Source organism: Globicephala melas, chromosome 7 (assembly GCF_963455315.2).
Source record: "Globicephala melas chromosome 7, mGloMel1.2, whole genome shotgun sequence".
Lineage (NCBI taxonomy): Eukaryota > Metazoa > Chordata > Mammalia > Artiodactyla > Delphinidae > Globicephala > Globicephala melas.
Genome location: NC_083320.1, coordinates 111,426,809 through 111,441,602, shown reverse-complemented (window position 1 = coordinate 111,441,602; position 14,794 = coordinate 111,426,809). Strand labels below are relative to the sequence as shown.

General features: G+C 57.8%; 1 protein-coding gene across 1 annotated transcript in view; it reads left to right on the top strand.

Annotated features, from left to right (window-relative positions):
* Window positions 1-14,794, top strand: part of LOC115843926 (uncharacterized) — a 254,621-nt gene that overhangs the window by 236,076 nt on the left and 3,751 nt on the right. The window contains 6 exon segments of the mRNA XM_030840489.2: window positions 8,908-9,087; window positions 10,016-10,192; window positions 10,265-10,444; window positions 11,790-12,022; window positions 12,304-12,433; window positions 14,121-14,252. Of these exon segments, the coding sequence (XP_030696349.2) occupies window positions 8,908-9,087; window positions 10,016-10,192; window positions 10,265-10,444; window positions 11,790-12,022; window positions 12,304-12,433; window positions 14,121-14,252 (1,032 nt within the window).

Sequence of the window (14,794 nt, the reverse complement as noted above, 5' to 3'; positions counted from 1 at the left end):
CGGCCCCTCTGGCACGCACAGCTCTTGCGTGTGAGGCAAGAAGGCTTACTGGTGGTCAGTGTGGGTTTCAGGCTTGGAGATAATAGAAGCAACATGTGTCAGAGAGAAGTCCACACTAAATAGCATCTGGCTTGCTCTAAACTCACACGTGCACTTGTATTTTCTAAGAATACGTTGGTGTCATGTTCTAAATTGGGACACTGTCTAGTTCCTGGTGACCTAAGGAGGGATCGCTCTGCAATTTCCTAAGCAGGAGGCAACCGAAACCAGCTGGCCTGAAGAGCAGGCGATGCAGGGGTGGCAGCGAAGCCCTTTTGTGTCCTGGGTACATGAGGAGCGTGTGTGTGTGACCACGTGAAGATCTGAGTGTGAGGTGTGCATGTGTGTGTTGCATGCATGTGACACACATTTACTGAGTGTTTAGTGTGTGTCAGGCAGTGTCTCAGGCCTGGGACAGAGCTGTGCAGAGGACATCGTCCTGCCTTCCGGGAGCTGACCGCCGGGGTGACGGCAGGCACTGCATGTGTGTGTGTGGGCACCTGGCCTCGTCTGCATGTGCCCCAATGGAAGGAGATGTCTTGTTCATCCTGTATCCCTTGCCCCTAACTTGTGCCTCGTGCCTTGTGACTGTCCAGCTCCTGCAGCATGAGTTAACGTCAGGGCCCAGAAGTGTCCCCTCTCCTTTCAGTATTGTCCCCTCCAGATGCCCGTGACCCAGGCCCAGGCCTGGGCCTGTCTGCCCAATTCCTCACCCCCCTCCCACCCTCTCCCTGCCTCCCACAGCTCCGGCCATGCTCTGCTGAGCTGGCGTCACCCCTGAGGTCAGGCCTGAGGACATTCTTAGCCCAGGGATTTTTTTTCTGAAGAGTTGAGGGCTGAAAGTAGGCAGTGTCTTTGGAAGACATTGCTCTTGTTTCTTTTTAACCTCCCCACCCAAAGTTGTGAGATGGGACCGGCCCCCAGCCAGGAGGCCTGGGGTCTCCTGGTGCTCAGCCACCGCCCTGCAGATTGCAGTCTCCCCTCCGGGCCAGGCCAAGCTGTGCTGGAGGACGGCACGCGTGTGGAGCTGGGCTTCCCCTCAGCTCTGCCCACTCGCTGCACGGAGCTGAGGGCCTTCGAATGTCCAGCTCCCCTCCAAACACCTGTGTGTAGACCTGCTCCAGGAGGGCAAGGGGGCGCTGAGGGCAGCTCCTGAATCATCCTGCGGAGAGAAGATGACACCCAGACTAGAGGGCAGACAGCCATAAAGCTTGTCCTCCAACCCGGGGCTTCAAGCGTAAAAGGAGCTTTGCCGGTAACTCGGCCAGCACAGCAGGTGGGAAGCCGGACTGGCCCGGCCCCCCAGGCCGTGGGGTCACCAAGGACAGAAGACAGTCTGGCCATCCACCTACTCGCAGCACTTCTTGGTGGAGCATTTAGAGAACACCGCAGGATGCGAGGCTGGCTTGTGACCACCCCTTCCTGGAGGCAGTCTGACCCTCCATCCAGGAGTTTCTGCCTTCCCTGGTGCCTGTGACCCTGGCTATCTGTCCCCACACCTGACTTAGCTCTTGCACCCCCTCCCCGGCCCCAGGGAGGAGCCCAGTACTGGTCAGGGCTCCAGACCCCTCACGCGCGCCCTGAGCTGGGTGACAAACGGACGTAGGTCTCTGAGAGATGGGGCAGGAGCAGCTTGAGGCCCATGGTCAGCAGCCCAGAGCAGCCTTCCTCTTCCCTCACCCTCCTGAAGCCATGTTCCGGACACCTAGGTCACCCCCCTCCACGGCAGTCCTGCCCCTCCCAGACCTACACACTCACCCAGCTAGCCTGGCGGGCCAGGCCCTGCTGCCTCTTCTACTCCTCCCTGGCTTGGATCCTTTCAGCCTGAATCTTTCAAGGGCCTACGCCTTTGTTTTCCAGCTTTTTTGGCTTTGTTTTTGGTCATGAAATACACACACAAATACTGTTGCTACTATCTTCCCTGCCGTACACCCAGATCACCGGGATCTGAAGGCTGGGTGCCCTGGGGTGGGGCAGAAGCCACCTCTCAGTCCTCCATCCCGGCCCAGGTTCAAGGTTCTTCTGCCACTTAACGTCTCCCAGGCTGCTCAGCTGCACAGGGGACACAAGCGTCATCCCAGAGCTGAGCCGTGGCTGAAGTCCTGAAGCTCGCCCCCGAGGCCAGGCAGCAGCAGGAAGGTCCTGTAGACCCACAGCGCTCAGTGCTGCGCTGACCAGTGGCTTCCTGGAACCACTCTGACTGGTGGCCTGAGGTCACACAGCCCACTGTGCCCTCCTTCCTGGGTGTCCGATGGCTCTGCAACCACAGGGGCACAATGACTCAAGTCAGGGGTCCGAGCCACACCCCACCAGAGGCGTCACACAGTCTTACCAGTGCTGGGATTTGGGGCAATAGGGAGTCCCCACAATCCTTGTGAGAGCTTGAAGGGAGAAAATCTTGAGCCAGTCATTTGAAGAACTGGGCAGGAAAAGAAGACTCTTTCCCCCAACTAGACAGATAGGCCCAGTTGAACCTTCAGACCTGAGGGGGGCAGACAGCCTCTCTGGACACATCCCAACCCTCCTCTGCCACACACACAGGTACCCACCTGCGCACATACATCCCGGCGTCCACTTGCACTCTTCAGCAGGATGGTGACGTCCACAGGCACCATCGTCTCTACTCACTCACATGCATGTAGAGCCGGCACACACACAGGGAACCTGAACATACAGCCACCCACAAGGGAACACCCAGCCTCTGCACGTAATCCCTCCATGGGCTTCTCCTGCCCCAGGAGCCTCAGAGCTGAGCATGGAGCCTGGAAACCTCTGCCCACTTCTGAGCTGCTTTTCAGTCTCCTCGGCCCCCTCAGCTGCTGCCTCCTGACCCATCAGAGGGGCTCGGTGACCGTGACAGAGCTCCTCACTGTGGATGGAATGACAGGCTTGCACATGAGCTCTGAGCCCTGCAAGGTTAAGGTTGCAAGCTCTGTCTGGGAGGCAGTAGAAACCCCCGGGTACCTGACATAGGGTTTTTTTCAAAAGCTGCTGAACCACGTGCAGAAGAATGAAATTGGACCCTCAAAAATCAACTCAAAATGGGATTAAAGACTCAAATGTAAGACCTGAAACCATTAACCTACTAGAAGAAAACAGGGGGAAAAGCTTCTTGGCATTGTTCTGGGCCATGATTTTTGTATATGACACATTTGAAAAGCACAGGCAGCAAAAGCAAAAATAGACAAGTGGGATTGCATCAAACTAAAAAGCTTTGCACAGTAAAAGAAACCATCAACAGAGTGAAAAGGCAACCTATGGGGTGGGAAAATATATTTGCAAACCGTATATCTGATAAAGGGTTAATATCCAAAATCTCTAAGGCACTCACAACTCAATAGAAAAAAAAAAAAGAACCCAAAAAACAAACCAGAAATAATAATAGTAATAACCCAATTAAAAAATGGGCAAAGAGACCTGAATAGACATCTCTTAAAAGAAAATGCCCAACGTTACTGGACATTCAAATATCAGGGAAAGGCAAACCAAAACCATAATGAGACATTACCTCACACCTTACAATGGCTATTATTAAAAAGACAAAAGATAAGTGCTCTTGAGGATGTGGGAAAAGAAACCCTTACACACCGTTGCTGGGAATGTAAACTGGTGCAACCACTTTGGACAACAGTGTGGACGTTCCTCAGAAAGTTTAAAATAGAACTATTATACGCTCCAGCAATCCCATTTCTGGATGTATATCCAAAGGAAATGAAATCAGGATCTTGAAGAGATATTTGCACTCCCATGTTCACTGCAGCATTATTCACAATAGTCAAGATATGGAAACACCTAAGTGTCCGTCAGCGGATGAATGGATGAAGGAAAATGTGGTATATATATTATTCAGCCTTAAAAAAGAAGGAAATCCTGCCCTTTGCAACGAGGTGGATGAACCTAGAGAACATTATGCTAAGTGACACAGAAAGACAAAGACTGCATGATTGCACTTATATGTGTAATCTAAAAGTCAAACTCACAGAATCTGAGAGTAGAGTGGCTGCCAGGGGCTGGGGGAGAGAGAAATGGGAAGATGTTGGTCAAAGAGTACAAAGTTTTAATTACGCAAGATGAATAAGTTCTGGGGATCTCATGTACAGGATGGTGAGTATTGTTAACAGTACTGTATTGTACTTAAAATTTGCTGAGTGGTTAGTTCTTAAAGTGTTCTCACCACACAGACAAAATGGTAACTCTGTGAGGAGATGGAAATGGTAATCCAGCCACCACAGTGGCTTGATTGTGGTGGTCATTTTACAGTGTATATCAAGTCGTACGCCTTAAATATATACAATTTTTGTCAATCATACCTCAGTGAAACTGGGGAGGGAGGGTTAGCGGCTGAAGAAGCCAGCTGCTTTCCCATAGGAACAAAATGCCGCTCTGATGGGCAAGGTCAGTAGGAGAGGTTCTGAGTCAGGGCCTTTCTGGAGCATCTCAACACGGATCCGCCAGTCTGTCCAGAGTTCAAATTCCTGGACGAGTTTATGACAGAGCAAATCGACCTTTCATTTACTCATCTGTGCTGTCGGGGCCAAGGGCAGCCCTTGGTGTTAGGACTCAGAACCCCTGGCCCCCGGCACCCTAAGCGCCACCGTGGTCATCTATGCGCCCGGCCCGCGCGGAGCCAGGACCGCGGAGACCCCTCGGGTGGAGCCGCCCGGCCCGGCCCCGCCCCCAGCCCCGCCCCCGCCGGCGGCCGGGTCGCTGGGCCGGGTCTTGGGGGACGCGGCGCGCGCGGCGAGGGAGAAGCCCCGGCCCGGGGAGAGCGGCGGCTCCGCCCCCGCTCTGGGCGCTCCGGCAGCCCCGCGGCCGACCTGTCGCGGCGGGATCCCCGGGCGCGCGGAGCCGGGAGGCTGGGCGCCATGGCCAGGGCCCCGCAGTCCCGGCGCCGCCCAGCGCCGCCCGGGAGCGTCCTGCGCGCCCTCCTGCGCTGCAACCTGCCCCCCGGCGCCCAGCGCGTGGTGGTCTTCGCCGTGCTGGCGCTGCTCGTGCTCATCAATGTCGTGCTGATATTCCTGCTGGCCTTCCGCTGACCGCCGGGGTGAGTGGCGCCGGCGTGGGCCCCCTCCGCCGCTGTGCGTGTTTCCTGCCGCCCGGCTCCGGCTGTGGCCGCCCCAGCCCCCAGCTGCCCGAGGCGGGGCCCCGAGAGCCCTGCACCGCCCCACGAGGGGAGGCCTACACCTCAAACCCATGCGCTGGAGCCCGTCTGTGTGCGCGTCCCCCGGGGCACGGCCGGGTGGGTGACTTGGGGGGGGGGGGACACGTGCCATGGGGTCCTTAATGTCTGTCTCGTGTGTGTGTGTGTGTGTGACTGAGGGTGCAGATGCCGCTGTGGCCGCAGCTGTCTGGTTGTCAGGGAACCTCGCACATGTGACCACCGTGTGAGCGGACCTGGACATGCCTTTCTGTGCGGGTTGAGAGATGTCTGAGGATGAGTGGGCTCCTCTGCTTATGTTGCCTGCAGTTGCTTTTCCCACTTTAGGTGTTAGATAAGTGGTCTCAGTCAGCGTGCCCCCCACTGCAGGCAGGCCGCCCCCCACCCTGCCCCTTGCAGGTGGGCATCCCTGGGCTGCGTGTGCGGGGGCCCGTGGGATCTGCGTTGTGTTCTCAGACTGTCGGCATGGACTCCTCCACCAGCGTGCATGTGTGAGACAGCTGGGAGGTGGGGCAGGGTGGGGAGGGTGATGGGTGGTCATCAGGGGGCGCTTTGAGGCAGAGCCTGGCTTTCCCAGCCCTGTCAAACTCTCAGAGGCACAAAAGGGGATCCAGCACCCTGTCCCTGGCTTGTCTTCGTCCTGAAATTGCCCCCCGCCGTCCGGGACAGTCCCCCACCTGCCTCCACATAAACACCCCATACCTCAGAGCCAGCGTATGCTCCCCACTGCCAGGCCAGGAGGGAGCCCGGAAGCCTCGCCCCTGGCCCTGCCCAGCCTGAGTTTTGGCTTCAGTGCAGCTGCACCTCAAACAGAGTGCCAGGAAGGGCCTCTGTCCAGAAGCCCACCCAGCACTGGCCCTGGCAGCCTCCAGGCTGTCCTGAAAGTGGAATGTGTCTCTGACCTCTTGGAGCTGCATCTTGTCTTAGTGACGTCACATAAATGGTTAATGTCATAGCTGTGCCTTGTCTGAGCACCTCCTATTTGTAGAGCTACACGGGAGACTGGTGACCCAGGTACAGCACACTGTTACTCTGGGTTCTGATGGGGACCGAGCCACGGGGATATCAGGGGAGTTGCTCATGGCTGTGTGTCTATCAAGTCCCCTGTGCCCAGCAAGTCGCTGGGACAAGGAAGTGACAAAGGTCACCCTACCCTACCCCCTGCCATCAAGGGCTTCTAGGTGACGGGTCAGGATGGGTATGGGGGCTTGTCCATAAAGGCGTAAGGAAGCCTGCCCCTTTGCCCCACACCTGGAGCCCTTCCCAAAGCTGAGCAGGAGACGACCTGCGGAGGACCCGCACCTCTCCGCAAAGGCTGGCAGAATAAAGCGGGAGCAGGCAGGAGGCACTGGGCCATGCAAGCGGGGATTTTGCTCAGGACTCATTTGAGGGAAGGTGGGGACAGGGGGAGATGCCTGACCTGATTAATAATCATGTGGGACTAACCTGGGAAGGGAACTGGTCAGAAGCTGGGCTGTGTGGGGTGTGTCTGCAGTGCTTCCTCCCTGCCTGGGCTCTAGCAGTGGGGACTACCTCCACGCTGTCCTGGAGACTAGCGCGTGCAGCTCGTGTGACCTGAGGATGGACGGCATCCGCCTGCGATCTAGCAGATTGTTCTCAAGAGATCAGAGTGTAGCATCCCATTAGCCAGCCTGTGAATGTGCACTGGCAGGTGCGTGCCGGAACAGGGAGTCTCAGAACACCCACTTCCCCAGGATCAAAACTACAAAGCTTAATAAACCAGAAGTTTTGTTCCCTGCCAGATTCAAACCTCAGGTTACAAAAGCAGCTCCAGGGGTGAACCCTCCCCAGTCTCCGTAACTTATCACTCAGAACGTACAAGCCTTCCCAAATAGTCTCCATCCTGATGGGCCAAGTCACTGTCCCTGTACGGGAATGTTCACCTGCAGCCACGTCCTCATTGGCTCAACTGCACCACCTTTGAGCCACTCTGCTTCCTCTTGGTCTAGGGCCAGATCCTCTGAGGGCTGGATGGCAGCCTGCTTGTGCCCGTGTGCCGGCTGTGGGCCGCCCAGCCTGATGCCTGCTCCCGGGCTGCAGCTGGCCAGCTCTTCTCACGTGGCCTCGCTGAATCCTCTGGTCTCATCCTGGCCGCACTGCAGCCCGGAGGTTTCTCCCTGCAGAAGAGGACAAGCCTGTAGTAGGTCTTCTCAGCTGGGATGAGTACAGTGGTTTCTTGAGGAGGCCTGCAGCCCCCAGGATTAGCCCAGTGCTGTCTGCCCAGGGTCCCTGGGTGGGCCACGGGAATCTGCAGCCCTTGAACAGCTGCTGCTGTGAGGATGGGTGTACACATAAGCTGTGGATTATTCTGAAGAGTGGTTTCACTGGGGTTTGGAGCAGGTTTAAACCCAAGAAAACATGAAGAACCTCATGGTGGTTTGTGAGCGTGCTTTCTCAGGCCCTACCCTGGAGGAAGGGCCCAGCCTGAGTGCGCTCCAGTACCCAAGCACCCCCTGCTTCTCACCCTGTCCCTTTGGGGTGCCGTGGAGACAAGTGACCCCCCGCTGGGCAGCAGCTCAGAGGAGGAAACAGCACAGAGGCCGTGCCTGGTGATGCCCCAAGGCCTTGACTGCTTAGCCAAAGAGCCAGCTCAGGTCTGTGACAGTCAGAGCCGACACCTGGTCCCAGTAGCGAGGGGCATGAACCTCACCTCCTGGGCAGCCCCCAGCCCACTGCTCAGGAGGTGGGCTGCCCGAAGCTCACGGAGCCACTCGTCATTCACGGAGTAGACACTCAGCCCACATTACATGAGCAGGGAGGAGTCAGCCCAGTGCAAAATGGAGCTCTGAGCACAAGGGCTGCCTGGGAGGGGAGCGTCCCTCCTAATGCGATTTCTGATCCTGCGGAGGGAGGAACCACGCCAGTCATTTCCGGAGAGAGAAATCAATATAGAGAATTGTCAGCCAGGTGTAAAGTGGGTGACTCAGTCATGAAGTGCTCAGGAACAGCCCTGAGGTTTCTGTGACAGAGGTGGCAACTGCGAGATGTTCCCTCCTCTCTAGAGCTGGGGAATGAAGGAACTAGACTGGAGTAATTAAAACTGAGAATTCTGTGAGCTGGAGGCCTAGAACTCTGAGGAGGGGGGCTGCTCAGCTGGTGCCGAGGGGGCCGAGACTGGCTCTGCAGGCGTTCAAAAAACACTGCAGACCGGATCCAGCTACTGCAGTGGCTGGGCACCAGCAGACCTGGGGAAGCGGTGTTTGCTGCTAATCAGGTGGTAGACTGCAGGTCCACAAGAAGCCACCAGGAAGGAGCAAGCCCCCTCCCTCTCCAGTTCTCAGGTCCCCTCTGATGCCACAGGGGACGGCCGGCACAAGCAGAGATGCAGCCGGCAGTGCCCCAGGCCAGCCTCACGGAGCACAGCAGAGACACGGGGGAAGCTGAGAGGCAATAGTTTAATCACGGCCCAGGGGGGACGGGAAGAAGGTGTGCCCTGTGTGCAGGAGGGGGCAGCTTGCTCGCCCTCAGATTCTGTGGCTCCCCAGGATTCTAGCAGTCAAGGATCAAGTTCACCGCCAGTCTAGACATGCCCTGGGCACAGCCCTGCCTCCCGAAGAGCGGCTGGCTCAGCGGGAGCCTCCGTCCGCCCCTCTGTACCACGAGTCAGGATCCCCCCTTCCCAGGGGTGGGGGACAGAGGGCAGGAACACCCTCACCCCTGTGACCTGCCCTCCCTGGTTCTCTCCACAGCTCATCAGTGATGGCAGTGTGGTCTGTGCTGAAGCACTCTGGGACCATGTCACCATGGATGACCAGGAACTGGGCTTCAACGCCGGGGACGTCATCGAAGTAATGGATGCCACCAACAGAGAGTGGTGGTGGGGCCGGGTCGCTGACGGCGAGGGCTGGTTTCCAGCAAGCTTTGTGCGGGTACGCACTGGCCCGAGCTTCTCCTAGCCCCGTAAAGAGGCAGCTGGCTCTGCTCAGCAGTGCAAGCCTGAAACTGCTCTGGGGTCTGGGGTGCTGTGTGTGGACCTCCCACTCATAGCTGCGCTGGGACTGCAGGCTGGGGGCTGGGTGGGCGGGTGGGTGTCGGGAAGCCCAGCCTGGGAATCGAGACACAGCCTTCCTCCTGCGCCACCACCAACTCCATCCCTGCCCCTGCCCCTCCCTCCAGGAGTCCTCAGCGGCCAGTGAAGAACGGGTCAGAAAAGTGGTCCCCTCCGGGCGCGGGGGGGTCTGTTTGTTAGAGTACAGCCGCCACAGCCAGCTGGGCTTCCCAGGCATCTGCAAAGCGCTGTGCAGACCATCTGCGCGGGGCATCTCAGTTCTAACTTTCACAACAGTCCTGGGATCTGGGAGCCATCGCTACGCCTGAGGAAACTGAGGCAGGGACAAGCTAAGTCTTTAACCCAAGAGATCACGGGAGCGAACCCAGACCTAAGGCAGCCTTTGGTCTCCAGGGAAGGAATCCAGGCGCAGGCTCCAAACCAGGCAGAGGGCCGTGGGGAGGGGAGTGCTTCTCCTGCCCCAGACCTCCCGGAGGAACAGCGCTCTCTGCACCCGGAGCCTTTCCTAGCTACAGTCCCAGAGCTGGCAAGGCCACATCACCCGTCTGCTTCCTTCACAGCCCCTAGAGGGCCCAGTATGAGCAGGCGCTGGTTCAGAGGCCCTGCAGTGAGCGTGTGCCCGGTTCCGACGAGCACTATGCCTCGCAGAGCCGAATGTAAGGGGGAAGCCGGGGAACGGGGCGCCTTCGGACCTGGCGTCTCCTGTCCTTGCGGGCACTGTGCGGGTGACGGAGCGGCTTCCTGCCCCTGCGGTCCCGAGGGACGCTGACCGGCCGCGTTGCCTGCAGCTGCGGGTGAACCAGGACGAGCCGGCGGACGACGCGGCGCTGGGGACCGGGCACGGCGGGGCCGGGCACGGCGGGGCTGAGGCGCAGAGCAGCAAGGACCAGATGCGGACCAACGTCATCAACGAGATCCTCAGCACCGAGCGGGACTACATCAAGCACCTGCGCGACATCTGCGAGGTGAGGCTCGCGGGCTGGCGGGGCTGGGGGTGGAGGGGACCCGGAGGTGAGCCTGACCGCCCGCGCCCCCAGGGCTACCTCAGGCAGTGTCGCAAGCGCGTGGACATGTTCAGCGAGGAGCAGCTGCGAACCATCTTCGGGAACATCGAGGACATCTACCGGTGCCAGAAGGCCTTCGTGAAGGCGCTGGAGCAGAAGTTCAACCGGGAGCGGCCACACCTGAGCGAGCTGGGGGCCTGCTTCCTGGAACACGTGAGCAGCCCGCCCTGGGACCCCGCCCCCGAGGCCCTCACCCTGTGCGGTAGCCCCTGAACCCCCCATCTCTGCTGGGGGCTCTGCCCTGCCCCACCATCCCTGGCCCCGACCGCTGTCACCCTTCCACTCTGCTTTAGAAGTTTCTCTGCTTCTGGGGGTCTGGGTGGGGTGAGGTGGGCAAACCAAGCTGGAGAAGGCTCCTTGGAGCAGGCAGGCCTAGGCTTTGGCCCCGGAAAGGATCTGCTTGGGACAGAGGTGGGCTGGGCCACCTGCTGAACACCCTAAGGGCTGTTCCTAGCGAATTCTGGGATTCCTCTCACAGTGAGCACACTGGAATTGAGGTTGAATTAGTTCTTACTTCCACTCTAAATGCCAGTTGACATTTTAGCCAAGGTTCATTGGACTCATCTGGGCTAGGTGGACTCCTTGTTTTCATCCCTTTCCTGTGGCAGTCATGTGGGGCTGAGCAGAGGATGCCTAGCTCAGCCCATCAGGGACAACCTGGGCTCCTTTCCGACTGCTAGCAGTGGGGGGTTGGGGAGGCCCTTCCACCCCTCTCCAGTGGCAGGAGGAAAGCTGAGGAGGGTGACCTCAGAAGCAGGTGGTGGGTCTGGGTACCTGAGTGAGTGTGGGAATTTGGGTCCTGTATTATTCATCAGGCAGAGTTGTGACAAGGGAATGGGAAACAGGGCATGTCTAACAGGCACGCTATCAGCATTACCCAGTGGGACCATCACAGCAGCCTGCCAGGCAGCCAGCTACCCTCCTTTTCCACCTAAGTCCACGAAGTCCTAGGTCAGACCTAGGTCTCCCTCTGGCTCCAGGTAGATGAAAGTTACACACAAAAGCAGGCACAGTGAGTCTCCCGTACAACACATGCAACGTGGATATATCTCTCTCACATGGTGTTGAGTAAAGTTTGACAGCGGCTGTGTTCAGATGTGAGGCCAGAGCTTTGTGAGGAAGAAGCAAAACACTGGGCTGAGGAGGAAGACAGCCCGGGAGGCACAGCCGTCGGGGTCTCTCTTAATCTCCCTCTCTCTCCTTTTGGGCCGTGATATCCCTTCCTTATTAGTATCATTGATTTCACCCAGAAACCTGGCATACTGTCAAAATATCTGCTGAGGGCCCTGCAGAGAAAGCTAGGTGGCGACAGGCAAGCGCATGCCTGAGTTTTCTGGGGTCTTTCACGTCCCTGGGCACGATTCTGCGTGGCTCGTGCCCAGAGACGTAGGTAGACAGAGCCTGGGCTCCCTGAGCTGCCTCCCGCCCCCGCCCCCACACTGCCCATGGCCTGGTGGGGTCAGGAGGCAGCCGTCCTCACCTCCAGCTGTGCCCACAGCAAGCGGATTTCCAGATCTACTCAGAGTACTGCAACAACCACCCCAACGCCTGCGTGGAGCTCTCACGCCTCGCCAAGCTCAGCAAGTACGTGTACTTCTTCGAGGCCTGCCGGCTGCTGCAGAAGATGATCGACATCTCCCTGGACGGCTTCCTGCTGACACCTGTGCAGAAGATCTGCAAGTACCCTCTGCAGCTGGCTGAGCTGCTCAAGTACACGCACCCCCAGCACAGGTAGGAGGGTGCTGGGGGAGGTTTGTTGAGGCTTTTAGTGTGCTGGGCACTACTGCGGGCACTGGGGTGACAGCACAGACCGAAACGTACAATTCCAGCCTTCGTGAGCTGTCCTTGCAGTGAGGGGCTGGGCTGAATAAAGTTGAATAGGATATTAAGTTCTGCTCTGTGCCTCTTTTATGGAGAAGATGGGGGTATGCACTTGATGGGTGGAGAAATGGCACAAGGGCACAGCCCCAGAGGGATCTCGTAAGCCCTCTTCCACCTCTGTTCCGCCCCAGGGATTTCAAGGACGTGGAAGCTGCCTTACATGCCATGAAGAATGTGGCCCAGCTCATCAACGAACGGAAACGGAGACTTGAAAACATCGACAAGATCGCTCAGTGGCAGAGCTCCATAGAGGACTGGGAGGTGAGGGCCCAACACCCCCAGAAAATGCCGTGGGGCTTGGCCTTGGCTTTAAAACCATGCTTGCCCCTGAGAAACCTAGGAGGGCGCTGAAGCAGGGGGCCATGCTCCTAGGAGCCAGCAAACAGGAGCTAGTGTCAGGAGGGAGAGCTGGGGCTCTGCAGGGCCAGCCCGGCCCGTGTCCGAGCCCCAGGCCTTGAGCGCTGCTCCCGGAGCAGGCCTGCTGGCCTCCTTCCTGGTGAAGAGCTCAGGGCACGTGTAAAATGCCACATGCTCCTCTCAGGGTGCAGCCAGCCAGCCTCTGGGGACAGGCTGGGCCCCCAAGTTCGAGTTAACTTCTGGGGCTCCCAACAGAAGGGGCCAGGCTTGCCACAGTGTGACCAGAGACGGATTGCCACCGGTCGGAGGAGCCTTCTGGTTCCGTTTTCCTGGCATACACAATCCCCTCACGTGGGCCAGTCTCATCTTCTAAGGCAGCACGGATGCCTGAACTAACGGCGACGGTCCTGTCCTGTTCTCTCCAACCCCGCCCACCAACCGTAAAATCTGTGAAAAAACAAGATTCCTAGGCCCCATCCTAGAAATACGGAATTAGACTCCCTGAGAGGGGGGCTGAGTGTTTGATTTGTGTTTTGTTTTGGGTGCCTGGCTTTTGCTTTCCTGATGATTGGTTCTGAGGCCCAGCCCTGACCAAGGACCCTCACAAACTCACTTATCCCAAACTGAGTGGCTGCCAATAGCGCCTGGCTGTGGTTTGCATTTTCCTGGAGGAACTGGGCGCAGCAGGGCTTCATCTGAAAGTGTGAAGTCTGATGATAGGAATTCAGGTACTAAGTAACACTGAGCCAGAGGAAAACCTCCGAAACCCCTTTTAAAAGACAGGCCTCGGAAGTGACTTCCAGCCAGGTCTAATTGTTCTCTAGAGCCACACTGTCCAAAGTACCGTGTGAGCCACATAGGGAATTTTGTATGTGTTAGGATCTATCTTAAAAATGAAAAAAAGGGGCTTCCCTGGTGGCGCAGTGGTTGAGAGTCCACCTGCCGATGCAGGGGATGCAGGTTCGTGCCCCGGTCCAGGAGGGTCCCACATGCTGTGGAGCGGCTGGGCCCGTGAGCCATGGCCGCTGAGCCTGCGCATCCGGAGCCTGTGCTCCGCAGCAGGAGAGGCCACAACAGTGAGAGGCCCGCGTACCGCCAAAAAAGAAAAAGAAAAAAACAGGTGAAACTAACTTTAATGATGTTTCGTTTAACCCAGTATATCCAAAATATCATTTCCACATGTAATCAACATATAAAATACCATTGGTGAAATAGTCACAGTCTTGATTTCATACTAAGTCTTGAAAATCGGTGTACAGTTTTCCTAAATGACACCTTGATAGGGATTAGCCACATTGCGAATGCTCACGCCACTGACTGCTGTGGGGCCTCATTTAACGGAGATGACCGACTCCTAGGCCAAACTGCCTTCCGACTCCACCCCACTTCCTCGGGCTTCAAGAGCAACCCCTTCCTCTATGGCCTGCTGCTTGCTGCAGACCCTGGCCCGACGGGGGCCGTGGACAGGCAGGGCCAGTAAGGACCCCACCTACCGAGCCAGCAGTAGAGGCAGGATGCCGAGCCCAGCAGAGCCTTGCTCTAAGCCCCAGGATGGGAGCACTCAGCTCATGGCTCCCCTTGGGTCCCCCAGGGAGAAGATCTCCTGGTCAGGAGCTCAGAACTCATCCACTCGGGGGAGCTGACTCGTGTCACACAGCCACAAGCCAAGAGCCAGCAGAGGATGTTTTTTCTCTTTGACCACCAGCTCATCTACTGTAAGAAGGTACCAGAGTCACTCTTCCCTGCTAGATGCACCTGTTTAGAGCAGGAATGGAGGGAGTGAGGTCGAGGGCTGGGAGCAGCTGCCCAGAGAAAATGAGACACACACACACACACACACGCACGCACGCACGCACGCACGCGTGAGCCTAGTGGCCCAGGGACCAGAGGGTGGCCCTCAGAGTCTGACCGGCGCGCAGTGCTGTTAAGAATACCCTCCTTCCTGAAGAGCCCCTGCTCGCTTCTCAAGCCAGCTCTTCTCTTCCTGCAAACCTCAGCTTCCCCTTCCCAACCCTGGGATCCTCTGTTCCAGCTGCCTCCAGGCCTCCTCTTCGCTGCTGGCTTCTACTCCCCTTTCAAAACATGGCACAAGTGGCTGGGCAGCCCTCCTGAGCGCTGGCTCTGGCCTGGCCTCGGTAGACTGATGCTCTCCTTTGCTGCGCACTGTGGGCCCTGGCCTGCTGCCTGTCTCCGTGGCTGCCTCCCCGTGAGGCTGGGGGTGTTTAGAGACCCCCAGGCCAGCCAGTAAATGTTAACTCAAGGAGC